A 27,688-nucleotide genomic window follows, 5' to 3' on the forward strand; every position below is an offset into this window, starting at 1 on the left:
CATTCTAAAACCCCAGAATTCTGCTTTTTCACCCTGTGACAAATAACTATCATTCTATTCAAACTCCTGTAAACATACACTCTTTGTGTGGCTTGTAAATCTTTAAACAATTACCACAAAGGTGGTAATTGATTCCATGGGCTAAAATTGAAAGCACAGGTGTTTTTGACTCCATGCCAAGGTCTCTGAGCCCCCTGCCAGGGTCTGGAATCACCCAGGGCAGCCAGAGCAATGTCCTGGGTCCTGAAAGGCTCTGTCCCAGGGTGGCACAGCAGTGACATGCCAGCAGGCAACCTGGACACCGAGCTGGGAGCTGGAATGAGCATGGGACAAAATCCCTTTGGGAACTGGAGGCAGCCCCATCATCCTGGTACTGGAAATATAAATGCAGCCCTTATGTGAGGGCTGGGTCCTGCTGTAATAAATTGGATTAAGGGCTATTTTTACATTCCTGCCTCTGGAGGGAGTTTTGGGGGCCTGGAGACAGATGCATGTCATGGCTGGGTGCTGGCAGGCCTGTGTCCACTCCTGGTCTGAGCAAGCCAGCCCAGGCTCACCTGAGGGCAGCACGGATGAGCTCCCCACCAGCAGCAGAAACAAGGGCAACCATCTGCCCTGAAATCACCCCCATTGAAATTGCTGCCTTCTTCCAGCTCCTGACATGCACCAAGCCTGGGTGCTTTCACAGAGGCCTTCTGCCCACACCAGGACAAGAGAGAGCGACCTCAGGAGCAGCTCTGGGAGCTCCTGGTGCTGCTCATCCTGGTGGGTTTTCCCTTCTACTCATTTGCTTTGTTGTCTTCTTGGACAGCAGAGCTCAGTGAATTATTTTTTTTCCCATTAGGAAATGAGCTGAAGTAGCTAGTGACTCCTCAGGGATATTTTTGCTAATCAGGAAGGCACTTGAACAGCAACATCAAAATATAGTGGTGTAAAAAGGGTAATTATTAAAAACAAAAGATTTATGATTTTCTGTAATTATGAATATCTAACAGATTAGTAGGATTTTCCCATCACACTCTTTATGGCTGGAACTGTGAAGAATTTGAAACAGTCTGAAAATCTTAACTTCTTTGAAGCATGGGAGACCCTGAATAAATTCTAGAGGAATTAGACTCCCAGCATAGCAATTTTGGGGACACCCACCATGAATGAAATGAGGACTAAACAGCCAAAAATTTCCCTCTCCCCTTCACTGCTGGGCCCAGCATAATTTTGGTGGCCACAACTCTTCCACCCTTATCATTTCTGCTGGTAAAATAAGTTGTGTGTGCTTTGATGGGCAGGGGCTGCCACAGCAGCCCTGGCAGGTTTTGTGTCTGGCTGGCCACAGCAGCAGCAGGTGCCATCCCCAGCCTGTGCCCAGCACCAGCTCTTTCTGGGGCCTGTTTTATTTTATTTATTTTATTAGCTGAGGAGATGGAGAGAGCAATAGTGAGGACTTTACCTGGGTTTATAAACCAGGAAGGTTTGCCCTCTGGGTCCATGTTATCTGGCAAGATTAGCAAGCCTCCACGTTTGGGGCAATGACATTTCTCTGTTCACAGTGTGATTGATCTTTTAAGTGCCTTTCCAGTCAATATCAAAATTCCCAAGATTTATCTTAATACCTTGAACAGATGGCTTCTATTGATTAGAATGGGAGTTGTGGAGAGGGGATATATTGGGAGTTCCTTGTAACTGTTTACAGAGCAAACAGTTTCCATCTGCTCTCTGTTTTATTGCAGAGCAAAGGATCACTCAGCTGCAGAATTTATCAGATGACCATGGGGTACATCAGAAGCACATCCCACCAGATGTTATCCCTCCTGCCTCTGCTCAGCCATACACAGTTTACCCAGCACCTGGGTCTCCACATATGGCTCTGAGGTTTCCATTTCCAAGGGGTCTCTCACCCAGGAGGTGCTTCTGCCTCGCCTCCCACCCTCCATGCTCAGAAGAAAACACAAGAGCACTCACATGCACATCCCAGTCAACATTTTTTTTTGTCCTGTTTATTTCAAAAGTCTTTGCAGGAGCTTAACTGCAACATTCCAAACGTCACCTGGGATTTGACATCCTCCCAGATGTAGAGAATCCATACTCCATCATGTTTCACGGCATTGAAAACACACAGGAACGTTCCCTGGACATCACCAGTGGGTTCTTCCACTGTCTCCTTAACCACCAGCTCTACGCATCCTCTGCCAATGCCTCTGCATTGCTCTGCAAAGCAGCTGCACCTCAGCTGTCTCTGCCTCCTGGATCCATAACTATGTTTCTGTGAATGAAGGGGTGCCAAGCCCAAAATACCCATTTTTGTTTGCAAACTGTACATGATGAACCAGCAGAAACGTGATCCGCCTTTGATTGGCTTGTTTATGGCTTTTAGTCCTCTTCATTCAAAGATCTTACAGTGGAAAAATCCTGAGCTGACATCAAAAGTGGGACTGATTCATAAAGAGCACTCATAATTATGGTGTGAGCTGGAGACTAAGTTCCTGTCAACCCAGGATTAAAGCATTTTTAATACTGACACTTGTTTAAACAGATTTCAATATTGAAATTTATTCCAGTTTAATGTTTTGCAAGGAAGTATTATCTGAAAGAGAGTAAAAATCTGTTTTCCAATCAACAATTTACAGGAACTTATGTTTCTTCATTTCATCTCTTGGTAAACACAATAAAAATTGTGATGGAAAAATACATGCATCTCCTTTTGACTTCTAGCAGGCATTTAAGTCATTACATCTATTTAATTAGGTTATTTACGACCTGCAATTCAACCAAGTTACTCCAGATTCAAGCCACAGGAACACTTGCTTCTTAGACCCTCCCAACTCTTTTGGTTTATTTAGGTAATCTTTGTGTGGTTCGGCTCTTTGGGAGTATGTTGGGTGATGTCAGGAACTGGGACCTGCTGCAGCTCTTTATGGATGGCAAAATGTCCTTTTTTCTGACCAACACTCAGCTGAAATGTCTCTTGGTTGTTGAAAATGTCCCTGGCTAATACCCATATGCACAGTATGTGACAGTAAATTGCCCGTGTAACATTTGCTGCCATCCTCTGATTTCAGCAGTAGGGATGTGAAATGTCCCTAACAGTGCAGAAACAGATGCAGAAATTTGTTCCAAAAGTGCAATTTTGATGCTGAAGCTGCCTGTAGGGCAATTTCCAGCACCCCAAACAACCATCTGGTTCTCTCCTGAACCCAAACTTCTCTTCCTGCCATGCAAAGATCGAGCTGCTGCAAACAGAGGCAGCTCTGCTGAAAGCTTTTGCATGTGAGATCCTTACCACCACATTCACGATTATTTTTCTTGTCTGAAATGCTGATAATGGGTGTTTGGGTTTTCTGTTTGGGTTTTTTTTCCTCCTTTTTTTGAAAAACCATGAACAATTGAAGGTCAGCTGCCAAATGGACTGAACTATCAGTGCAGGAAAATTGAAAATCATAACATCTTGTGTGTAGGCTGTGAATAATGGGCAACACCCTTTTGATCATTAAAATAGAAAATGATCTCTCTGTTTTCCACTGTTTTTAGCCCATTAGGAAGGCAGGGATAAGAGCACACTGCTGATGATTTGCTCCACTCTCCTGGCAGCACAATCCTTGGCTGCAGCCCAGGGGCTGGCAGTGGGATGGATCCCACCCTGGCAGGGGCTGGGCTGGAGGAGGCAGCTGTGCTTTGCCATGACCTTCAGCTGCTCTCCAAAAACCACAGGCACCCCAAAGCAGGGACATTCTGTGCATTTTCTGATGGGGGCTGGACCAGTACTCATGGTCCACGGGCAGGCTTAAATTTGGGGATGGAGGCAAGCTCACCCCTGAGTGCTGTGCAGACCAAGGCATGTCCTCAGATACATTTTGCTTTATCTTATTCTTTATCTTTTGCTTTATCTTATTCTTACAGATAAAGAAAAGATAAGCCTTGCATGGCGAGGAGCAGGCAGAAAACAAGGCTTTTTCCCACAAGACACAGGTGCATTGAGCATCGGAAAAGAATGATAATTTTGTGACACATGCCTGAGCTTTGGGCATTGTATATTTTAGCACCTTACTTTCTGTTCAGAACACTTACTTTTGTTGATTCACTGTACTGGTAACACAATTCTTCTTGTTTTCACTGATAAAGATCTCTTAGCAAATATAGCCAGACTCGGTAATTGATTCATCTTTTAATATTTATATATGCTGTCATCATATGGAAAGCCAAAACAAATCTCTCTATCCGTTTTATGAGGAGAGAGGCATCACAATAGGATTGCTGCTTTGCCAGTGCAGAGGCACTGAAAAGAGCAAACTGGAGTGTCCCAAACACTCCAGTTTCAGGAACAACCAAGGGTTCCAAGGTGGCCAGAACCAGGAACAGCCTAGCACAGGCCACAGCACTTTGCTGTGCTTCTCAAGAGGGGCTCAATGCTATGTCCATTATCTTTTTTACTTTTTTAGTACTGGCAAACATCTCAGCAAAGGGAGCTGCCTGGATCCACCCAGCCAAGCTGCTTTAACCACCCAGAGCCACCTCCCAGCCACCATACCAACCTCCAAAATAACATTGTTGTGTGTCAAGAGCCCATCCATCACCCTTGGCCCTGAAGCTGTGTGGCCTTTTAGATAAAAGTGGTTAGCAGCCAGTCGAGCCCTGTGATTTATGTTTCTTTGCTTGAATTGGAATTACATTAGCATGCCCTTGGTTTGCAATGGCCAAATAGGTACAAATGTTCAGGTTTTGAAGGTCTACACATGCAATTCTGTTTGCAGCAATCAGGCAGGCTCCATTTCAATCCCTCTGAAAGATCTATTCACAGGAGCAAATGTTCAGCATAGGGCTTCTTCCAAATGGGACTAACATACTTCTGACTTTAAGAATTTGAAACAAATTAGATAGAATGGGAAAATGAAATATGCAAGTCCTTTTACATGAAACTGAATCATTAGCATCCTTCACAGAATTCATGTCAAGCAATTCTGTTAAAAAAAATATTCAGTTTGCTAATTCCAACCATGACGTAATTTACAATCAGATTCTAGATTTTACAAAACAATTTAAAAAAGAAAAACATTCAGAAAAGTGACTAATTTTGGTGGGTCTGGGAATATTTGCTGGTGTTCATATTTCAGCTATTTGCAATCAATGCAAAAAGGAAAATCATACCAACCAGAAAACAGCACAGAACTGGTTGTTCCTTCTAGAATTCAATGCAGAAATGAGCAAATACCAAAGCCAGGGGAATCAGCTCCAGAAGTAAAATTTTGAGGTTTGTAGTAGGAGATAGCAAAGCCAGCTCAGCTAAAGATATCTACCAAGCTGTGCCCTTTCAAACAGAAACAAAATAAATAGGAATACTTTTCAACAGGTTATCTCGAAACTCAAGTGATTTAAATTGGCTGGAAATTTGGAACGAATATTTTTTGCTGAGAGTATCCAACAAAATGGAATTTTAGTGAAAACTAAAAATGGGATTGTATATGTAGAATTATAGCATTTTATTTTTGTAAATAAACAATGTTTACACACACAAAAACCCCCCACAGACAATCCCCAAACCATTTTTTAGCTGTTGTGCTTTCAGATACTGAGGTTTTACAGTAAAACTGGAACTAAATTCTTGCACTGCCTGTGCAGCCCATGGATGATACTGTAAGCAAAAACTTCCTGGACATTTTTTACTTGCATGGAATAGGAAATTTTACCCATTGAGAAAACCTAGTGTTTGATTAGTACATTGTCAGAAATAGCAGTAAGTTTTTCATGTTGTTTATGCATGTTATTATAAAAGCATTAATCTTGCATCGACTCACTGGCTTTAAAAAGTACTCTTACAGTCTGCAAAAAAAAGGAATATGGAGACTTCTTTGTATTCCTTAGGTTTGAAAAAGCATGACCTGCTTGAAGGTTTGATCCTGAAAACACTTGGGATGCTGAGGATAGGATGCTGGGATGTTACACACACTGTCAAACCCAGCTACATCCTCGTGGCAAGTCTGGGCTTGGGAGCTGGCTGGGGCACACCAGGGTGTGACACAGCCCTGGGACTAGGAGGATTTGGAGGCAAGGGGATCTGCACCTCTGATAGATCCAAAACACTGATCAAACACTGATCATCACTGCAAGGGACCAGCACGGCTGCTTTCCCAGTAAAAGCTGGGCAACTGACTTGTGTGGTCCCTTTTCCCCCAGGAAAAGGCATTTCTCACAAAAAGCCTCTCTCCATGTTCCAGATGAGGTGGCTGAGCCCACGATGCTCCAGGAGCCTCTTGGGGGTAGCAGTGTCACAGCCTTGTGTGACGAGGAATAAATGCATGAGGAATGCAAAGCAACTCTCTGGTCTTCTGCTGCATTTGCTGCAGAGCACCTCTAAGCTTCTCCCTTTCCCCATGCTTTTCACCCTGCTGTGTTTCCCCCCCTCATGCTAAATCACCAGACTTTTTTGGGTAACCTGCAATAAACTGTATCTGTATTTTCTCTCTTTTTTTTTTTTCCAGGGAAGGATGAAACACAATACATTTGAAGGCTGCATATCTGCAGCCCCACTTCAAAGCTGAACTACACCACTCTGGATCCTTAGAGTTGAAAGTTTGGATTTGATCTTAGACCTCATTTTGCCTGTGCAAAATGTAGGGCAACTGCATTTTCTTTTTGAGGGTTTAAAGAGATAATTTAATTAAAGGGTGGATGTTACTCATTTAGCAGACAAAGAGAGAAAGAAAAAAGGTATGTGTGTTTATTGGTAGCTGCATTCAGACTGTGGCCATGTAAACTGAAGTAGTTTCCTTTCCTCAGTGCCATTGCTACACAATGCATCTATAATGCATAACGAACCACTTACTGTGTATGTGCTAACATGAATAGCCTTTGTGTCAAAACTCAGTGGAATTGTCCATACTTTCCTTTATTTTCCACAATGTAGTGCTTCTCTTTTCCTAGCATTCATGAAAGCATAATTTGAGCTCAAATATGGACATATTCACAACAACAACAAAAAAAAAGATCAAAAATTGCATACTGGTTGTACAAAGTGCAATGCACCCTTCATTATTTATTCTGTGTGAGTCAAGTAGTAATTTTTCCTAATTGAATTTATTATGTAACACAGCACTTATTGTATTATTTAAATGTAACACTGCAGACGTGTGTTGGTTTGCAAAGGCACATTAGTAATCCAATTAGAGCAGCAGCCATACCCACAGATTTGCTAGGCTAGCAATCAGCAAAGTATGATTTTGTTGAAATTAGCTCTGAACATTCACTGCAATGATTTGCCACTGAATATTTTTCAAGTTAAAGGCTAGAAAAATACTAAAATGTGAGAATGGTCTCATTGCTACAGCTAATTTCCATATAGTCATAAATTCATCCCACACTCTCAATTAGGTTTATACTGAGCCCACATGCCTGGCTATATGACCTCCAGTGCTGCTAAAGTCTTTCAGCAGCAAGGCATGACTGAAATATGGGTAAATGGTCACAGTATACTCAAATTTTCACCCACAGAAAGCTGAGGAGGAGAAAAGACTGAGGGCCAGGGCTGAAGCCGTGCTGAGACAGCAGCACTACACCAACAGGGGCATTTCTGGGTAACAGAGCATGGCACACGGCACTCCCAGAGAGCTCAAGTGGGATTCCTCTCTTCCACCAGTAATTCTGGCTGCAATCAGAGCTGAACTGCCTAAAGAGCCTTTGGATGCATTGCTGTGCACTGCTGCTTCTGCAGGGAGGCAAAGCACAGCCCTGTCCTCAGACACTGCCTTCTGTGGCTGGGATTGCTCTGAACATCTACATGCTCTGGAGGACATCCTCTGCACTGCAAGGAAATAAAGAGCCACTTGAATTTTTTCAAAATGAGAACAGTGTTTGCAGATGGGAAGAAACCAGTGAGAACCAGATTACATCTTGGTGTGACTCCAAACTTTGTCCAAGACACACACAGGGAAGACAGACCGCGAGAGGTCAATGGAGTGACTTGCTAAATGCTACAGGTTTCACAAGAAATTATTCCTTGTGGCTGCTCTGTGCGGACCTCTGGGGTTAAGAGAAGATGTCACTTGAATTTGGTCATTGTTGCCCATCAATTGGCACCTAAGTTTTAATTTCATCTGCAAGGTGTTAGTGCAGGTGCCAGGTGAACATGGGATCTCCTTTGTCCAAGCAGCTCACACCATTGCTGCTCTCACTAGGGCCAGCCCACAGAGAAGTCCTAATTCCTGCAGCCTTCTGCTGCTCCTGAGTGCTCTTCCCTGGGCTCAGGTAGCAGAAGACCAATCTGGGGGACAGGATCTGAGCTCAGGCCTGTGCTGCCTGTGGGCTCAGCAGGCAGCTGGGATGTCTTGGTCTGTGTCAGTGAAGAGTTACTACTGCAGTTCTACAGCGTGGTGCAGAGGGGGATGTACCAGGGAAGATGAACTTTTAAAATCTAATTCAACTGTATTCTTTTGAGTTTACCTATAATTAAATTTGAAGAAAAAAAACCCCAACCCATTTCAAGAATGTAATACAGCTCCCAAGTTACCTGAAAAGAAAGTGCAATCTAGTGCAGTGTGCTTTCACTTTCCCACTCTGTTTTCTTGTTTCCTTCTGATTTCTTGTGCTTCAGTCTGTGTCCGGATATTGCTGGTATCTGCTTTGTCTGTGAAAACGAAACACCAGAAGGAATTGCACTTGGTGCAACTGGTGCAGGTTTAGGGGGTAATTCACCAATGCAGTAGGCTGCCCTGGGGAATCCACAATGAAAGAGGAGTTAGATGCCCAAGCCTGGAAAGTTCAAAGAGGAGTTGTCATTAAAAAAAAAAAGGCTAAAGGAAGAGCACAATTGACTAGGAAAGACTGATCCCAAACCTCCTGTGGCCTCTTGGCTCATGTCCTCATGCACAGGGGTGATGGGTGCCCAGGTAGGGCTGGCAGGCTGAAGAGCAGAGATTTGGAGCTTGGTTTCCATGCATCCTTGGAAAACATTTCTCCTACTGAATATGAGGGAACTGTAAGGCCACCCTTCAGCAGACGCTTCCCAGTGAGACCCAGGTCAATAACTGTGCTCTGACCCTCCTATAAACTGAGCTTTGCTGAGCCAGATGGGTTTGGGGATTCTTATAGGACTTGGATACAACCTGGTGGTCCCTGTGGTTGACTTATGTCAGCATCTGGGGATTTGAGACCTGCAAGCAACAGGGCCACTGTAAATAACTGGGCATGCACTTCCTCTGAGGCTAGAGAGAAGCAGAATGGAGATTATCAAGGACCTTGGGTGTAAGTAAACATTAGATCTAAGTGAACAGAGCAGCAATCTGATGCCCAAATTCCTTGAGATGCCCAGCTCTAGGAGCTGGTCCAGCTTCCTCTGGAGTTAATAGGAACTGCAAAGGGTCCTGCAAAGGCGCCCTTGTGACTGATGGCACCAGAAAGACTTGGAAACATTCAATCATGTTACAGCAGACTGTGTGTCTGCCTTTGCCTGGACTCAGAAAAAGTACAGAGGCAGTATGTACAATTTCGTATTACTTCACTGTATTTGCCAGCCTGGAATAAGTAGTTTGAAAACAATTCACAAATGTACACTTTAAAAAGGATTTTAATCATGGTTATAATATTTATCCTTTGAAACAACTCACTGAAAAAACCCCCTAATTTGCAAATTTGTTACCATAAAAATAAGAGTTCTTGAGCTTACAGAACGTTGATAGATTTGAGCATGCTTTTATGAGCAAAATAATAAACAAGTAATTCTGCTGTGGCTTGGGGCCCTATCAGTTCAAATTCCTAAGTCCTTTGGGACAGAGCCTGTCTGCCCTGATTTATGTAATAGTTCTAATGAGCAATAGTGCCCATGATGAAAAATGCACCAAGATACGACCCTAAGAGAGGTTGGGCTGCAAAAAAAGAGCAGGGTCCCATTCACACTTTTAATAAACAAACACATAAATCACCACAGTAAGAGATTTACCCGTGGGGGTAATCCCAAGGGGAAATAACAAATTTTCATTCTTTTGGTTCCCTGCCTGTGCTTTTCCCTTGCATCTCTGGAAGGCATCAGCCTGAACTGGGTCTTCCAGCAGTCAGAGCTGTTTCCAGACCGTGACCTGTCCCTGTGCATCCTGCCTAAATTTATCCTTCAGTGGCCTTCAAAAGGAGCACCAAGCACCTCTTCCTGCTTCCTCAAAGAGGAGGAGTGCACAGACAGGAAGGCACTCAGACAGATGGACCTTGAGGAGTCTCTCTGCCACCAAGAAAGCTCCTGCCTCTTGAGTGCAGCCCCTACCATACCACAGAACCTTAAGTGTGAGTCTGCACCAGCTGGAAACACATTAAAATCATCTCTGCTTGTTTCTGGCCAAACACATCTTGATAAAAGCTGTGACATTTACAGTGTGATACAGACCCATGTGTGATGGTTTATCTGCAGCTCTGATTTCTTTTCATCAGGAGAAAAGATACATTCACCGCCATAATTCAGCTGGCAGGCTCAGGTGCGCATAAACCTCAAATTTAAAGTTCGTTTTCCGAGGGTAAATTCCAAAACATTTTTCACTGCTAAAAATTTAAAAGAAAGCAAAAATTATGGCTACTCCAAACTCCAAACAAAAGTAAATAGAATAAAATATCTATATAAAACTTCATGGAAATATTTTCAAACATTTCTAATGTTCTTAGTTTTTGTTCATCAGCTTGTTCAATTTATTCAGTGACCAGCCTACTACTCATGGTCTTGCCTACAATTTTCCAGTAAGTTTCCAAGAGAAGGCTTCTCAGAATATAAGCTTAAGTTTTATTTCTTGCTTGGAATCAGCAGAAGCCTTTTTATTATCTTCACAGTGTAGTAGAGAGAATTTGGAGAAATGATCCAGAGCTGTGCATGCATTTTTGAAAGAGGTTTGCAGCAAATTCTCTGCACCCACTTGTCATGCTAAACTACACACTCTAGACCAGGTTTGCTTTTGGCTCTTCAGAGATTTGGGCTAGGACAGGTTTAATATGGTTTAAGATGGCAGCAGCAACAACCAAAGGCCAATTTATGACTTGGTATCAACATTTTGGGGGAAGCCAGCTTCAGGGGGAACTCCAAAGAAATGCCCTTCTTCTGTACAACCTGCACAGTCAGATTTCTGGGAAACAAGTACAGGGTTGGGGCCCTCAGAGAACTGCAAGGAGATGATTTGCATGAATCTCTGCAACAACACTGCAGAAGATGCAAATTTAGGACAGCAGAGAGCCTACATTCATTTTAGTGACTTATTTAAATGAGAAAGTAAGGAAGTAAGCATTTTTGAGGTGATGCAAATGTTTGACACCAGAGGTGCATACTGGCTTCTCTGGCATTAAACAAAGTCAGTTCTGAAGATGACAACTGCCTGTTTTCTGTTATTCAGCAGGTAGGAACAGTTCTGCACACTTTAACATGGTCCTTGATAATCCCCTGGCTTTTAAGAGTTAGGTGGCAGGTGGTCTTTCAGACAAGCCTGGCTAAACCCCATCATTTGTAGGAGGGGAGTTCAGCCCATTCCATCCTCTGCCACTGAAGTCAGTGAGATTATTGAGGTGAAGCACAGCCACCCTAAAGCTGGTGTGACAACAGCCACCTATGTGTATGTGTATGTCATACAGAGGCCTGCTATGAGGAATTGCTGAAGAGCACTGAGTACAAGGCTCAGGACCAGATCCAGACTTCAGCAAACTGGGAGATACTGGTTAGCCAAAACTTACCAACCCCATGTTTGAATCTGGCGTGCAACTTGCCCGCTTTATGCCTTTTAACACAGAGTTTGGGTTCAGGTGCTGTTCTGAAGAAGAACATGTTGGTTTTGACACCATCCTAGCCATGCACACCATCCTTCTGTAATTGCACCAGATTCTGCATCAAAGACATCCAAGTCTCATTAAAAACCCCCTTAGGGGAAAACTGTAACATAATGGTAAAGATCTCACTGCATATTAGAGAAAACTTATAAAACCCCCAAAAGTAAAATGCTGAATGCCCAATGAATACCAAGGCTGTCTCTGAAATATAAATCCTTCCAGTAGCTTTCAGTGGCAACTCCACCCTAACCACCATTTCATTTTCATTTAAGAAACAAACAGAATTCCAAAAGCTCTACCTAGAATCACTGGTTTCTGCCAAGCGGTTGTTCATGATGGCCAGAGCCCCCACCCCCGCCGAGAACCCGTTCTGTCTCGTGTTGATGCACACATTCCTCGGGTACCCGTTGGCCGTCTCGGACAGCTGCTTCTGCAGGATGGCCAGGGAGACCTTGCTGGAGGCCGTGAGCTCCCTCATGGAGATCATCTCCCCAGAGAGCCTCCTGCCCTCGGTGTCACTGTCGTACTGCCCGTCAGCGTCCCTGGCCACGTTGTGCCGGCGCAGGCGGGCCCCCGGCGTGATGGCGTTGCGGCGGCTGAGGCGGGTACTGGATTTATGGCACTTTGGGCAACATCTGCATTCGAATTTTTTCAACACCCAGTTCAAAATCTGTTTGATTACGATGGAGATGACATTAAAAAGGGAGTATATGCAACATACTCCCATTAATATAAACATGAAGTTCCCGAATCTGTATAATCCCTGATGCTGGTACACAGCGTTTTGGTTGCTTACCAAATCTCCAAAGCCGATGGTGCTGAAGGTGACAAAGCAGTAATACAAGGAGTCAACGTAGTTCCACCCTTCCACTGCCGTGTACATGGCCGAGGCGCAGCAGGAAAGGGCGATAGCAAAGATTCCCAGGATCAGCATGACGTGGTAAACGGACGGCTTCCAGCCCACGAGGCTGCCCACCCCGGACACGGCGGGCCCCTTTCGGAAGTTGGGAGGTAGGAGACCGCTCCTTCGCAGCTGCCTCTCGTAGCACGCCTTCATGATGAACGCCAGCAGCGAGATGATGCGCTCCAGGAAGAGGTTGAAGAAGAGGATGGTCCCGGCACAGCCAAAAAGGCCATAAACGATGAGGAACACCTTTCCAGCCACGGTTGCTGGTGTGGTCATTCCAAAACCTACAGTGTGGAGGTAAACAGGCAACATTAATAACTCATGTTTTTGTGATAAGCTTGTGATATATGTACCTTAACAAGGCTCCCATCTCACTGGATAAAAGGAGTGCCAGCTGTAAGTCAGCTTAGGCCAACACAAAACCGAGTTTGGTGAAGAAGGAAGAAGGCACCAAAAGTTCAACGAGATGACTAAAATTCAAAAGCGAGCAAAAAAATCCTTGCAAGATGAAAGGATTATTATCTGTATTAACAGAGCAACACCACTTGAAATGCAGGTGGAAGGCTCACTGAGCCCAAACCTTTTCAAGGTGGGATGAGGTGAAGAGGCCATTTCCCTGCTCCCACATGTGTCAGCCATCACAACCTGATGGAAAATTTAAGTTCTCTGTTCACAAGGTGCAACCCAGTGTAACATTTTTGTTAACAGGGGTCTGATTATACCATTCCCACTGAGAAGATGGAAGTTTTCAGGTTGTATAACAGGAAAAAAAAACAAAAAACCAAACCTCCTCCCAAATATTGAATTCTGTTTTAAAAATAACAGCACTTTTAAGTCTTTTCCAAATCCCAGCTGTGACTCTAGCCCACCTGGTATCATCACAGGGGGAAGGAAAAGCCATCACGCCACAGAGCTGCCTGGGGGCACTGGGAACTTGCAGATGGATAATTACAGCAGGGAAAAACACTGCTACACAGTTGAACAGAAAAATCAGAGTATACAAACTCTGGGAAGATCCAGCAACAATATTAATGCAACTCCTCTTTGTATGAATTACTTATTGTAATATTACTTATTATAACATTACTCATACACAAAGTTTTATAAGTAAGCAGTAATGCCTTGTAGCTAACAGATGGTTAAATAACACCAAAAGTGAACTTTAATTTGCATGCAAATAAATACAGTAAGTTTACTCCATGTCATTTGCTCATACCAGTTATCTTACAAAAAAAAATATCTACATTTCACATCCTATCTCAAGAAGTCTTCTGAAACTCAGTTCTGCAGGTATTGGCTTTTTTCTGCCATTCTCCCCTGTAAAAACACTTGGTGACTCAGGCAAAAAACATTGACAGGATTGAGGTGACTGCTTATGTCCCATGAACAAATACCCACATGTAATCGAAATTAAAGTTTTGTAAAAAATCTACATTCCCAGATTTCATTGCTGTATTGTTCAACCAAAATACCCAGCAACTAACATATTCAAGGAGGTAAATATCAACACCTGACTATATAAACAAAAGTTTGTGAAGGAAAAGCATAGAATATAATGAAATTATTACAGAGCATAGTGAAATAATTAAATCCAGTTTATTACCAGAACACACCTTTATAAACAGCAACAGGATAATATTGCCTATATACAATGAGTTGAGATCGCTGCTTGAAATCTCTTGATCTATTTTTGCAATGGCTGAATTTTTCTGGCTAGTTTATCTGTGTTCCCTTCCTACTGTGCTGACAGAGAATTTCCCACTGGTTGACAGAAGACTGTAGAAGCTCATGACAAGTAAACTCAGGTGTATCTTTCCAGTGACATGAAGATGAATGAGGAAAGACGTGGTCCTACTGTCACAACAGATTTGGCAGGCTCAGAAACAGCTGTGTGCCAGCAAGTCAGCCCATACCTCACAATCTGAGTAACCTGGTCTAGTGAAAGGTGTCCCTGCCCATGTGAACAGATAACCTTTCAGGTCCCTTCCAACCCAAACCATCCTCTGACTTTATGATCAAAAGCATCACTGTCAAAAGAGTATTTTGTGTAAAAGTCAGTGAAAAACTCGCCCAGTATTACTAGAAAATGTTACCAAAGAGGTCATTACGTTTTGGTTTCTGGACCCACTGTCTTCTCTCTTCTCTCCATTTTGCAGTGTTAGCAACACCACCTTTGAGCAGACCTCACAAAGCCTGCCATGGGCTCTGGAAAATTCTCAGTTCCTTCTTCTCTGTGGGATGGAGCTGTTCTCTGGATTGGGCAGGCTGCTAGCAGGAGTCCTCTCATTTGATGATGCATATCCAAAAGTGCCTGGTCCTCAGAAGGAGCTGGGGAGCCTGTTGTGGTTGCCAGCTAGGGATACACAGCCAACTTGTGTTGGAGAAGGCATCTGTTTGCCTGTGCCTTGTCAGCAAAGCTCTTAAACATGTGCTTCACAGCAAGCATGTGAACATCACCATCAAAATAAATGGGTTTATTGTCACACATATGGCTAGACACATTTATTAATTAGGAAAAAAAAAAAGAGATAGCAACAGTTTGGATCAAGCTGTAAATGTGCTGAAGCCTCTTACTATTTCCTGGTGATCATTCAAGAGAGGTGATGAAGTTTTATATTTTTGATGCTGTTTGTTTCATCAAGATTTTCTGAAGCAAAATGCTTCCAAAATTCAGTATGTAGCTAGGCAAGGAGGTGAAAGGGCCCATCACAGCAATGAGAATGCTAAAAAATACATAAAACAGGCCAAAAACAGGCCAAAAATGAGGCTAGGCAAACAGTGAATCATTTAGGTTGGAAAAGACCTGTAAGACTATAGAGTCCAACTGCTACCCCAGCACTGCCAAGCCACCACTAAAACACATCCCTTAGGTCAGCAGCTGGCTGAGGGAAGCAGTCATGGGCTCTCTCTCCATGCAGGACCTTCCTCCACCAGCTGTGTTTGTCCCTTGGTGTCACCCCCAGCACGGGGAGTTGGTCCTGGTATGTTCTGAACCTCATCCCTGAGCTCAGACCCTGCCCAAGGCTAAGAACTGATGCCTGGATGAAGCAAACTCATCCAGAACTGCCTATGCTTCCAACACAGCACAGGGAAAAAGCACAACAGGGCCTTGTGCTTTCCATGGCACCTCACAGGTGCCTTGGGGTTGACTTTGTGTGGCTCAATATCTGAACCTCCCCCGTGCCAATTCTGCCCCACCAGCTCAGACACAAGCTCTGTGGCAGCATTAATTTCAGCTGGTTGGTATTTCTCCTCCCCAAAGAGAATTAGCAAAGATGAGCTGATAAAAACTCTCTTCAGCAGCCTCTCATGGTTGAGTGCTGGCATTTAATGAGACCCTCATACTGACTTGCATAACAGGTTTGTGGTTACAATCCTGCTCATCTGGAGCTTTAAATTACTTAAGCTGGGGATGGATTCAAGAGGTAGAACAGATGGACAAACTTGTGACATTTGCTTCCTGTTGCTCTTGCTTTCTTTTCTTTTACCCACTTTCTTATGAGTAAGAGGTGTTTGATGCCAGAAGACAGAGAGGAATAGCAGCTTTAGTACTTGTGAGCTCTTCTCTCAGTCAAATTACTTTGGCAATTACCTTGTCTTACTACATTTTGAGATTAAAGGGGATGACAGTTTTGCAGTAAAAGACCTTTTTACTCAGAGATGCGATAAAGTTTTGGTCACTTCAAAAACTGAACACAAGGAAGTCACAGAAAACAGCACAAGAAAGGGCATAATGTGTCCCTGCCTCTTTCAGCCACCCCTAGTTCTTCTTATAAGCCACAGGATTTCATCACACAGCAGGTCAGCACACTGCAGCAGTCATTTGAAATCCCAGAGTGAAAGAGCACTTAGATCATCAGAGCACATCACCTCTATACCACCCTATAACCATCATGTAGTTATATTCAAGGAAATCAAAAGAAACTAAAATTGTTGAAAGTAACTTTTTAAACTTTTAAATGGTTCCTCAAACAACAACAGAACAACTATAACCATAATGCTGCTTCCAGAGGGAAAAATGTTCTTACAACATAAAGGCTAAGAGATGGGAGTTACAGAACACAGAGGAACAAAGAGCTACCAATTCTCATCTTTTCCTGCTTCCTGTCTTTTTCACACTTGTGTTACTTCATAGCTCTCCAATAGTCCTGGCTGGTCTTGACAGACAAATAAACCACACTATACATGTATATAGGAACCAAATATCCTACTCTGAATCCCATGTTTGGGTTCTGGTGCTTCTCTCCACCCTTTCCCACCTGTTAGCATTTCATCATTATTTCCCCTGGGAATCACACCTGTATGTTCCACAACTGCCTCTCATTTATTCTCTAGCTCCTTACCACCTAACATCCAGAAACAGTTGCCTTGGATACAGGGTCACAGCTCAGAGCTGACAAAACTGCTGCATCCAGAGCTTTTACCCAAGGAGTGGGAATACGAGTCAGTTCTTCCAACTTCTGCATTTCCTGACTACAAATTAAAGATTTACTTTGCCTTCAACACCTTTCTCAACCTGCTTTACTAAAATACCCCACTCTGGGCTCAAACAGTAAATTATTTTAGAGCTTTTCTATTGCAAAGCCTTTAATATAGAAGTTGCTGTAAAATCCCACTTGATCTTATTTAGATTACTATCTGCAAACACCTCCTGAACAGCAGCAGTCTGCCCAGCACTGGGTGAATTAAGATCCCTTAAGCTGGACCTGTGCTATTTCTGAATAAATGAGATACAACTGCAGTTTTTAGGGCTGGCCTAATCTGTATCACACACAAGCTTGTAGTCCTTGGTAACCCATGTACTGGGGCAGATATTCCATGGAGAAAATACCGAGTGACCATGCAAATAAGGGCTGACTTCAATAATCATTCTCTCTATCCATTCATCCAAGAAGAGCACCATGATGAGCCCAATGAATGTAGTTAAAAACCACCCATGTCTCTGCTGGTGCTCCTTGTTTCATTTCCACCTGTGAAACATCATCCAGGTGTTTGAGACAACTGCTGCTCAAAGGGGGCCACGCTGGCAGAACAGAGCCAGGAGATGATTAATTGAACTTTAAGGAGTTTCAAAGACCTGCAGGTGACTCTTAGAGGCTTTCTACAGTACCAATTTTATTCTATTTACACACAACGGTGATCAAGTTATTGGTTATCCAAAGTGCCGTGATGCCTTAGTGAACACCAGAATCAATCACCCTTGGCACTCCTCTGCTAGCCATGCTTTAAACCACAGGCTAGAAGGTCATGGCCAAATATTCACTCCTCTTTGTTGTATGTTAGCTTTAAAAAGAGATAACAGAATTGTAAGGAGGGTGAAGAGAGGAGCCCAAAACCTAAGGAGAGGCTGGCATGTGTGAAACAGCCAGAACAATGTATTTAGGGTGAAAGTGAGAGGTGTAAGAGTGAGGTTTCACCTCAGGAACCTCAACTGTGGCCACCTTGAGGGGGTCTAAGGCACTGGGGGTGATCCCAAAGAAACCTCAGGGAAGGAGAGAGGAATAACCTCCTCAAAACCTGTCTGCTCAGGAAGGTTTAACTTCTCCTTCTGGCAGCAGGTTTCCCAAGAGTGTTTTCCTAAGCTGACACCTTCTAGCTGAGCTTTCCAAGAAAGATCTTCAGTTTCTAGTGGGTACTCAGCAGGCACATTAATCAGCTCAAGTGGCCTAACTTTTGTATGTTTGAGTGATACATGGCCCTTAAAAAGATAAACACTGGGGCTTCAGCTTCAGCACCAGCACCAGCATTCCTGCTCTTTCCACTCAGCAGAAGTAGGAAAGCTTTTTTCCTCAGCTGTCCTGCAGGTTGCCCTTTCTGTGCACAGCCTGCAAAGGAAGTGCACATCAAGGACCAACCAAACAAGTCCACCCTTGCTCACTATAGATGCCATTGTCCTGAAGACAAAACCCAATAGATACAGAAGGAGCTGTAGCTTCTTTGGCACATAACCAAGCCAAGGAAGAAGCAGAAATGTCCCTAAAGCAGTTTTATGGTTCCCTGGCTGGGGCCAGCTGCTCTTTATACACCTTGTACTAGCAAATGGAGACTGACCTGTGCCAAGCCATCAGTGCTGCCAGCTGAGCAGCAGCTCTGGCCCAAGGTCTTGCTAAGCAGGCCCCCCTGAAGAGGGAATTCATGGGGAGAGTCACAGGCTTGAGGCTCAAAATCTTTGGCAAGCTTATGTTCAGTTTTCTGCCTAATCCTACGGCGACAGAAGATGGGTTTGAATGAGGGGCCGGGAGCCTCTCCTAAAAGGAGATGCTGGAGAATAAAGCTCAGCGAAAGATGAAAATCAGGAGCAGGAATTCAAATTACACAGAGGAAAATAAAGTCAAGACCTACAAACCAGCACTATTCCTGCTGAATTGACTTTAGAGGGATGGATGTGTCCTGTGGTGTGACAATCTCCCTTCTCTATTAACATGTTGTTCATAAACTTTCTTTCAATACTTAAGGTTTTATTGTTCTTATAAATAATATAATCCTCTTGTCTGCTAAACTCTTGGGGCCAGTCTATGGTTTACAATCAAAAAAATCAAAATTGAAATTATTTTCTTCATTTTATGCTGCCTTTCTTGGACAAGCCTTCAGCAAGATGCCACTAAATATCCTCCTGTTTGTCAGTTATCCTGCCCCCCTGGCACAGCCAAAGCACCCTAATGGCTTGTTAAAACAGAAAGAATATGGGCTGGTATTGCCTAAATTAGTCCTAAACCACCTCACAAAGGAGGACTTCCAGAAAAAGGGATGAGAGCAGGATGTTCTCTCCTTTGGTGGCAGCCTGTCTCCTTGTACATTGATCTAAACCAGCCCAGAGCTGCTTCTGTGGCTGCATCCACACTGATGATTGCAGGGTCCTGTCTCTGGCTTGTTATCTTTTCCTATCCTAACAGCTGGGGAAAAACATTTTGCTATAATCTTCTCTGAAATAGTGGTGGTGCTAATAACAGAAAAATATATCCCACACGCTCCACAGTTGTTTGACAAAGTTGTATTACTGTGAAAAAACCCTCTCCTTTGCACTACAGACTCAGGGTCTTCACAGTGTCACATTAGCAGCTGTCAGGGAGGGTATCAAACCCCTGCTCATGATCCAGGCTGTGTGAAGAAGCATCTGCCCTGGCTCACTGCACTGCCCAGAATCACCTAAAGCACAGGGGTGTCACTGTCGTGTTTTCTGGAAAAATCCCTTTGCCAGGATTTCTTCTCCTGGGAAGCTGAGAAGCCTCAGAGAAAAATGAAAACAATAATTATCTGATTTGCTTCTCCCTGCTGTGCTGCTGTGGAATGTGGTTGGACATTGTTTACCAACAGGTGGTTGTTTCATTGGTTTCACGTGATTTGTTTTTACTTAATGACCATTCACAGTCAGGCTGTGTCAGACTCTGGAAGGAGTCACGAGTTCTCATTATCATTCTTTGTAACATTCTGTCTGTATCCTCTCTCTATTCTTTAGTATAGTTTTAGTTCAATATCATATCATATCATATCATATCATATCATATCATATCATATCATATCATATCATATCATAATAAATTAGCCTTCTAAGAACATGGAGTCAGAATCATCAATTACTCCTTCGTCCTGGGGACCCTGAAAATACCACGCAGGGGTTTCTGCACCACCACCAGACATAGGAAACACCCCTGCATTTAGAGTAACTGCTTTAAAAACACACAGAAAACAAAAGCATGGTAACCAGGAAATAGATGAAGTGTGGCTCAGTAACCATGGATATACACAACAGTGGAGCTCAGGGACCCCAAGAATCACCAATTCCTTCTTGCTCTTCAGATGTGTCCCATCTGTCCATACTCTGCCACCTCCTCTGACCTTCCTACAGTCTTCATGCAGCTGATGATTCTAGGTGAACATTGTTCCAAAAGTAGATTTCTGTTGCAATCATAATTTCTCATCCTTTAAAGCTGCTTCCATTCTTACTTCCCTATGTGTTTTTGAGAATGTTTTTTTGTGCGGATGATTGTGTCTCTAAGCAACACCCTAAAAGAAAAAAGCCTATGCCCTGTCATTTCAAACATTAGCATTCACACTCTTGCTTTTGCTGTTTATTGAAACTTGCAGTTGCATTTCAGATGTTTATGTACCCCCAAGGTTGAGCCTTTTTTATTGTTTTTCTGAACTCCAAGTGGAATAGAATAATGGCATCCAGATTTTGTTATATTCTTGAGGTATTATTGGCTTCTAAAGAATACTTGCACATGTACTGTCACTCCAGTGCCAGTACATCTCACAATACTTCTCCTTTCAGGCTAAGAAGTGGCATTATCTAGATTTCACAATGATCTTGGGTCTGTGTCATATTTCCCAGCATGAGAAGTCTGACAGAAGAAGATGTCACTCGTGGGCTTCCTGAGCCTTGCAGATGGGAAAGGTTCTGTTCCATGGTTATACTGTTGGCTTATTTTTTGACTGGATTAAACAACAGACTTGTGGCATATTTTTTCTTCTGCCACTGGTGTTTGTGTAGGTAGGTGTTCAGAGAACATCTGTTTCTTCATGGTTGTCTCAGCTATTCTGCTTTACAAAGAGTTTGGCTCTAAAGATGTACCCAGGGATAAAAAGGCCCTAAACATGAAAACATCCTTTCCACTCTTAGGTCTGTTTTTTGTTTGTTTATTTTTTTCAAATCTCTGTACAAACTTCCACAGTTACAATTTAATGAAAAAAAAAAAAAAACTCTGATAAACCTACCTGGGCCTCTTAATGATTTAAATATACCTTCATGGGTCCCTTATTTTAAAAAGCTTCAGCTAAAAGCAAAGAGCAAATTCTCTAGCATCATTTTGCTCAGGCAGCTCTTCCAATCCATTCATGAAGGCACGAAGACCTGATTCTAAGTTACTGTAACAGAAATAGAGGGTGACAGGACTGCTGACTAACCAGTTATTTCCCATTTTCTACTTCTTCATTTAACTCTTCCTTCCTTAGTATGCATTTCCCTTGACTATTTTTAAATTTAATGGTACTGAACAACTCCACTACACTACCAAGACAATTTTGAGCTCATATTTTATCTGGGATTTTCCTGGTCCTCACAGCTCTGCCAGTAGCAGCTTTTATAAACTAACAAATCATCATATCAAACAGCTTGTTTCCGCCTCTCTTGTGAAAATCACAACTTGGGTTTAAGACCTTTACACTGCTGTCACTCCCTCCTATTTCCATCAAGCTTAAAGCAGACCTGACTCCATGCACATTGAGCATGAATGTGTTTTTTGTTTGACCTCAGGAGAGAAATATATTGCTTCCACAATTCTCAGGCTGAGCAACAAGATGACAGAATATATAATGATGAATAACCAAAGGCATTTTATCTGAAACTATTATGAAATAGTTCCTCACTCGGCTCTTGCATGGGCAAATTTCTTCTAGCTGCAGATTAAATTTGCCTGTGTAAGACTTGAGAATTATTGGGAAACATTTGGGCCAATAATTTCTAAAGGGGAAGAAGCTGCAGTGGAACAAGCTCAGAAAGGTTAAAATCCAGTGAGGACTTCCTGTGGGGCTACAACTCTTTTCAAGGTATTACTGCCTCTTTCATGCACTTATCATGGAATTTTAAACACGAGCAATAGCAGTGTTCACCCACAATAAGTAATCCCATATGTTAACATCAAACCATTCAATTTCTTATCTTATTCCACTCCAAAGCTTTAATTACTTGTAAAGGCTGCTAATGCTTTGCCTTGTCTAATGCAATTAGATTTAATTTTCATTCTACTTCTCATTTGATTCAAGAAAGATTGTACTGAAACCTTCCCATGTCTAGGTGTACCAGCCAGTGCCATCAGCAGATCCACTGAGCTCAGGGGGATGTATCTGACATGGTAAAAACAAGTGCATTTGTTTTATAAACCTGGTGTGCCAATAAAGCACCTAAGGTAGGATTTCCTAAAGCTCTGCAGACTGGTCTGCTATTGACTTCAGCAGAAACAGGCTATTGAGGAGGTATTTTATTTGTCTGGATTGCTATGCAATTGCCCCTTGGATTATAGTTCTGCTTGTTACTAGAGTGTTTTTATTCACAAAAGGTTTTTATTGTCACTTCAAACATTTATTGTGCTCAGGAGGACTTTTCACATTTCAAATGTTCACCAGCATGAACCCTAATTTTTGACCTTAAACATCTTTTCCCAAAATGCCCTGAGATAAGCACTTGTGCTGACACATTACAAAAACTGTCTCTTTTGATACAGGTAAGCAAGGCTTATTCAGATCATGGCCAAAGGCTATGTTTTCAATAATACCAAGCTGCTTCAGTCTGAAAATTGCATATGAAATGTTCTGAGCTGCTTTTCTGTTGCTCTAACCCTGATGCCACTATGGCAAGAGGCAAAATTCTCCTTGACTTAACAGCTTTAAAGATAAGGTAATCCTGCGTTCATTAAAATGAAGAAATGACATTGTATTTTCCAGCACACTGCCAGCAGCAGGTAACGTTACACACAGTTAATTGTCAACAGAACTACCCTGTAATTGTTTTCCTCTTCTCTCCACGATGAAGAGCAATTAAAGCTTGTATAAAAACAAGACACTGTGCCAGCAAAGATGACCCTGTGGTACAAGTGAGAAAAAATTGTGACGTGTATATGATCTGTGTCAAACTGAAGACAATGAGAGAAGGAGGAAACAAACCAAGAAAGAAATGAGGGTCAATAGCAGGATTAACACTAGGGAAAGGAGTGAGGGTGATGAGGAACAGGGAGAAGCTGTAAAGCTTTACTTCTTTGGTAGTCCTTAACGTGAAAGACTGTAAAGTCAGCAAACAAATATCTGAAAGTTAATCAAGCAAACAAATCACCAGTAGGGAAGGGCATCCTAACTGGAGGAGGGCAGGAGAAGCTGGAGAAGCTCAGGCTGGGAAAGGCAGGTGAGCAGCAGCAGTGGATAAGCACTATGAGAAGGCAAGGGGGAATATCCCCAGGAGAACAAAGTGGGGGAAGGCTCCAGGGGTGGCAGGGCTCCATGGGAACACAGGACACAGAGCTTCAAGCAGGATTTGGCTTTATGAGCCTGCAGCAAACAGGGCAGCTGATAAGCCCTGTAATTATGATCCCTCACAGGCTCACAGGGCTCACAGGGAGGTTGCTTGGTCATGGAGACGGACTGGCTGGAGCCACAGGGGATGGAGAGCTGTCAGAGGGTGCCTGGGCACACCAGGGTCTGCTCTGCAACCACATCCACGAGCTCTGGTAAATGCACAGGGAACTAAAATAGAGGTGTCTGCAGGACTATCACCAAACACCAAATGGAATGTTGTGCTGAGCAGGAGGGACCTGCTCACCAAGCAGGCATTGCTCCTTCAGTGACACAAGCCTGAGGGACCCTGAAGGCTGCAGAAAGGGAGAATCCAAGGTACCTGCTCACTAGGCAGACATTGCTCCTTCAATGACACAAGCCAGATGCAAAAAGGGAGAATCCATGCCTACAAACTCCAGCTGGTCTTTGTTTTGAACCTGAACCAGCACCTGGTAAGGCACTATAAAATCTCCCCAAGCTTCTGAGATGCTGGACCATATCTCATGTAACGCTGGGCAAAATTTGGTTTTTGGATGACTGCTCTACAAAGCTGTGGTGCTTGACATTTGATTTTGAGACCACACATTTCAGTGCTCCAGCTGAGCACCTCACACTCCACAAAAGAAATACAATTTGTTTGTCCTTGACTTCTCCATCTGTTACTGATGTTAATGTTTTGAAACATTTAGCTAGGGGTTAATATTAAAGAAACATCTGAAATGTTTAGATTAACTAATCTGAACTGAAATGCTCTGTAGAGATCATTCAGTTTAGATGGCCAAAGCACAGTGAAAGCTTAATTTTCTGTGGCTGGCATAACCCTACAGGGGCAGGCAAACCCTAAAAAGCACTGAAATTAAAGTAATATTTTTCACAATTTTTTATTTTTTAAATTTTAGGAAGGGTTTTATTTCAAGTATTTGGGTTTCTCCCTCCTGCCTTCTAGAATAAAATCCCAACAAATTTAGGATCAAAATGATTTAATCATGACCCTTCAGTGGGGACTCCTCAAGTCACCTGTGTAATTACATGGATGTATTCCAAGTAAAGATTTATGTTGCTGCTCTCAACTACAAGAAAGCAAGCTGTGATTTAGATTACTTTTCTGCTCCGAGCACCCAACCTATGCCCACACACTTGGGAAATTCCTATCAGTGGCACCCAAAGAAGTTAATACTCCCATGCAGCTATGGCAAGCAGAAAACATTGCTATGGTGACAGTACTTCATCTGAGCAAAATCAGTGTAGGATCAGAACTCTCCACAGAAATGTGCTGACCATTGACCTGCTGCCCTCTGAGCCTCTTGCTCTCTGTTCTTTATCGAGATTGCCCGAGTGAGAAAATAACTCAGAAATCCAGGGGCACATTGATCAAAGCATGAAGGAATCAGATCTGCCTCAAACACCCTCCCATTCTGCCTGCAGATTGTGTATAGGATGGCAAAGACAAATAACCTGACACTGCAGCTTAATAACACTGCTGCCTCTTCCAGCTGCTTTCTCATTCAGCTTTGTTTGATTATTTCTTAACTTTAAGAAGGTCAGATCTGGAGGTACTCCCCCCTAATCAGAAACTACTGCAAAAGCTGCCTGTACAAGCCCCAGAGAGCTGCAGAGCCCTGAGGAGGTAGCAGTGCTGCTGACCATCTGAACCAGATCCCTGAAAGGGCAGCCAGCCCTCACCCGAAGCTGGGGGGATGTCACATTCCTCCATAACGGGCTTTCATAATTGCCCTTCCATGAAATAAAATTAAAAGGAAAATAAATTAAAAAGATAAAGCTGACCCTGGTTTAACTCACAGGTTTGAATTTGCACACCCTGGTTGGGCTGTCACCTTTTGGTTGGGCTGACCCCACAGACAGCAGGGAGCCAGAACCTCCTGTGGCTGCAGCTCTGTGACAGTGTTCACAGGGGTTCTTGGATGAGGGAAGAGATGAGGATCTGACTCCATGTTTCAGAAGGCTTGATTTATTATTTTATGATATATATTACATTAAAACTATACTAAAAGAATAGAAGAAAGGATTTCATCAGAAGGCTAGCTAAGAATAGAATAGCAAAGAATGATAACAAGGGTTTGTGGCTCGGCTCTCTGTCCGAGCCAGCTGACTGGGATTGGCCATTAATTACAAACATCCAACATGGGCCAATCACAGATGCACCTGTTGCATTCCACAGCAGCAGATAATCAATGTTTACATTTTGTCCCTGAGGCCTCTCAGCTTCTCAGGAGGAAAAATCCTAAGGAAAGGATTTTCCATAAAAGATGTCTGCAACACAGCTCTAATTCACATCCTGGAATACAAGACGAAGATGGGACGAATATACTTCCCTCTTAAACCTTCAGACCATCTTGGTTACTTGTGGGATTTCTCACCAAATTATCCTCTGTAGTGTCTGCTCTCCAGGATTGCTCTCAACCCCTGGCTCCTGGCAGCGCAGTACAACATCTCACCTGTGCTTGCTGAACTGTCCAAGTGTGCCTTGCACATCACTTCCATTAAATTATCACCTCCAGAACATCTGGATCGACAGATACTATCACAAGACTATGATACAGAGCCAGAGGGTATTTTAGGAGTGAGTTATGGTGCTTAGGCTGTGGAGCACAAGCAGAAATGCTGGGCTGGGTGTGCTGGTCCCTACACAGGAGCCAGAGAGAAGAAGGTCCAACCCAGCTGAGATCCCAAGCAAGGAGAAAACCTCTGCCAGAGCCAGTGAGATGGCAGAAAACACAGAATACTGTGTCTCTTCCTTAAGAGCAAAGGATGCCCCCATCCCTTTGGGTGGAGCTGTCAGTCCACAGGAATATTGAGTAATTTAACAGGATACCTCAGGGATAAGGCAAGTATGAATTGTCCTGCTCACTCCTACACACAGTGTCCCCAACACCTGTAAACCCTGCACAGCTGTGCAGAGAGAAGGTCCCTGCTTCTTTCCTTCCCAGGGGCATTTCTCAAGCACACATAACCCAGACTTGTTCCATCCCAAAATCATCTGCCCACAGTAAAGGTGCTATAAAAATATTTTATTGAAAAAATCCCTTTTATATATCAGAGTGCTTCACTTGACCTCATTTTTTAATGCCTGGTATGGATTTCTATAAATCAATTCTATCACTTGATTTTTGAAACATGTACTTACACATAAGAAGCTTAGAATCCAATTTAAATGGGTCTATGTTTCAAAACGTTTTACTATACAGGCACCTAAGATTTATTCTAACCTTTAAGAGAGGAAAAAAATCTGGGTACAAAGTCTAGACTCATGGACTGAGTCAGAAATCCAGATCTTCAGGCATTCCAGGGTTGCCTGGTGTGCTGGCAGAATAAATCTCTGCTACCAGAATACAGGGAAAGCCTGGACTGATTACACCTGCATCTGTAACATTTTTACCAGAGAGAAATCTGGTCTGAGTGACACTTTTGCTTTTAGTCTTTAACAAAGTGCTATAGGTGGTTTGCATTTGGGGAGGGAAGGAAAAAACTCAACTGAAAACTAAAGTCTACAGTCAGTTAGACCAAAGAATCAAGAATAAATTCCACCTAGCTGCTCCTTAAAGAAATCAGAATAATAATAATTGCCTAGAAAGCAACCCAATACCTTTTGGAGTGCAAAACAATGACTGAGTAGATGGTGTAGTCCAACAGCCAGCAATCAGAAGTTAGACTGAAGGATTTTCTTACATAGCTCTGAAAATCCAGATGTGTCTAATGAAAAGAGACTCAACATTTCATTATTCAAGCACAAACAATACAGTAATAAAAACTGAATGCCCAGAGTGCTATCAAGAGGGTGTTTTATGGACTGCAAGCCACACACTTTGCGGGCTATTCAGGAAAATGCTCTATAAAATGACAATTTCAACTCTCATTTCTTAAAGACCCCATTAACACGTTTCTCACCCAGACTGTTTGATTGTGTCCCTGAGGATTTAGGGAAGTGCAGAACTGCAGCCAAGGAGG

General features: G+C 43.0%; 1 protein-coding gene across 1 annotated transcript in view; it reads right to left on the bottom strand.

Annotated features, from left to right (window-relative positions):
• Window positions 1-1,878: 1,878 nt before the first annotated feature.
• KCNK12 (potassium two pore domain channel subfamily K member 12) overlaps window positions 1,879-27,688 on the bottom strand; it is a 28,968-nt gene continuing 3,158 nt past the window's right edge. Inside the window, exon 2 of the mRNA XM_063152459.1 lies at window positions 1,879-12,963. Within this exon, the coding sequence (XP_063008529.1) occupies window positions 12,068-12,963 (896 nt within the window). The 3' untranslated portion in view covers window positions 1,879-12,067. The remainder of the gene's footprint in view (window positions 12,964-27,688) is intronic.

Source organism: Melospiza melodia, chromosome 3, assembly GCF_035770615.1.
Source record: "Melospiza melodia melodia isolate bMelMel2 chromosome 3, bMelMel2.pri, whole genome shotgun sequence".
Classification (NCBI taxonomy): domain Eukaryota; kingdom Metazoa; phylum Chordata; class Aves; order Passeriformes; family Passerellidae; genus Melospiza; species Melospiza melodia.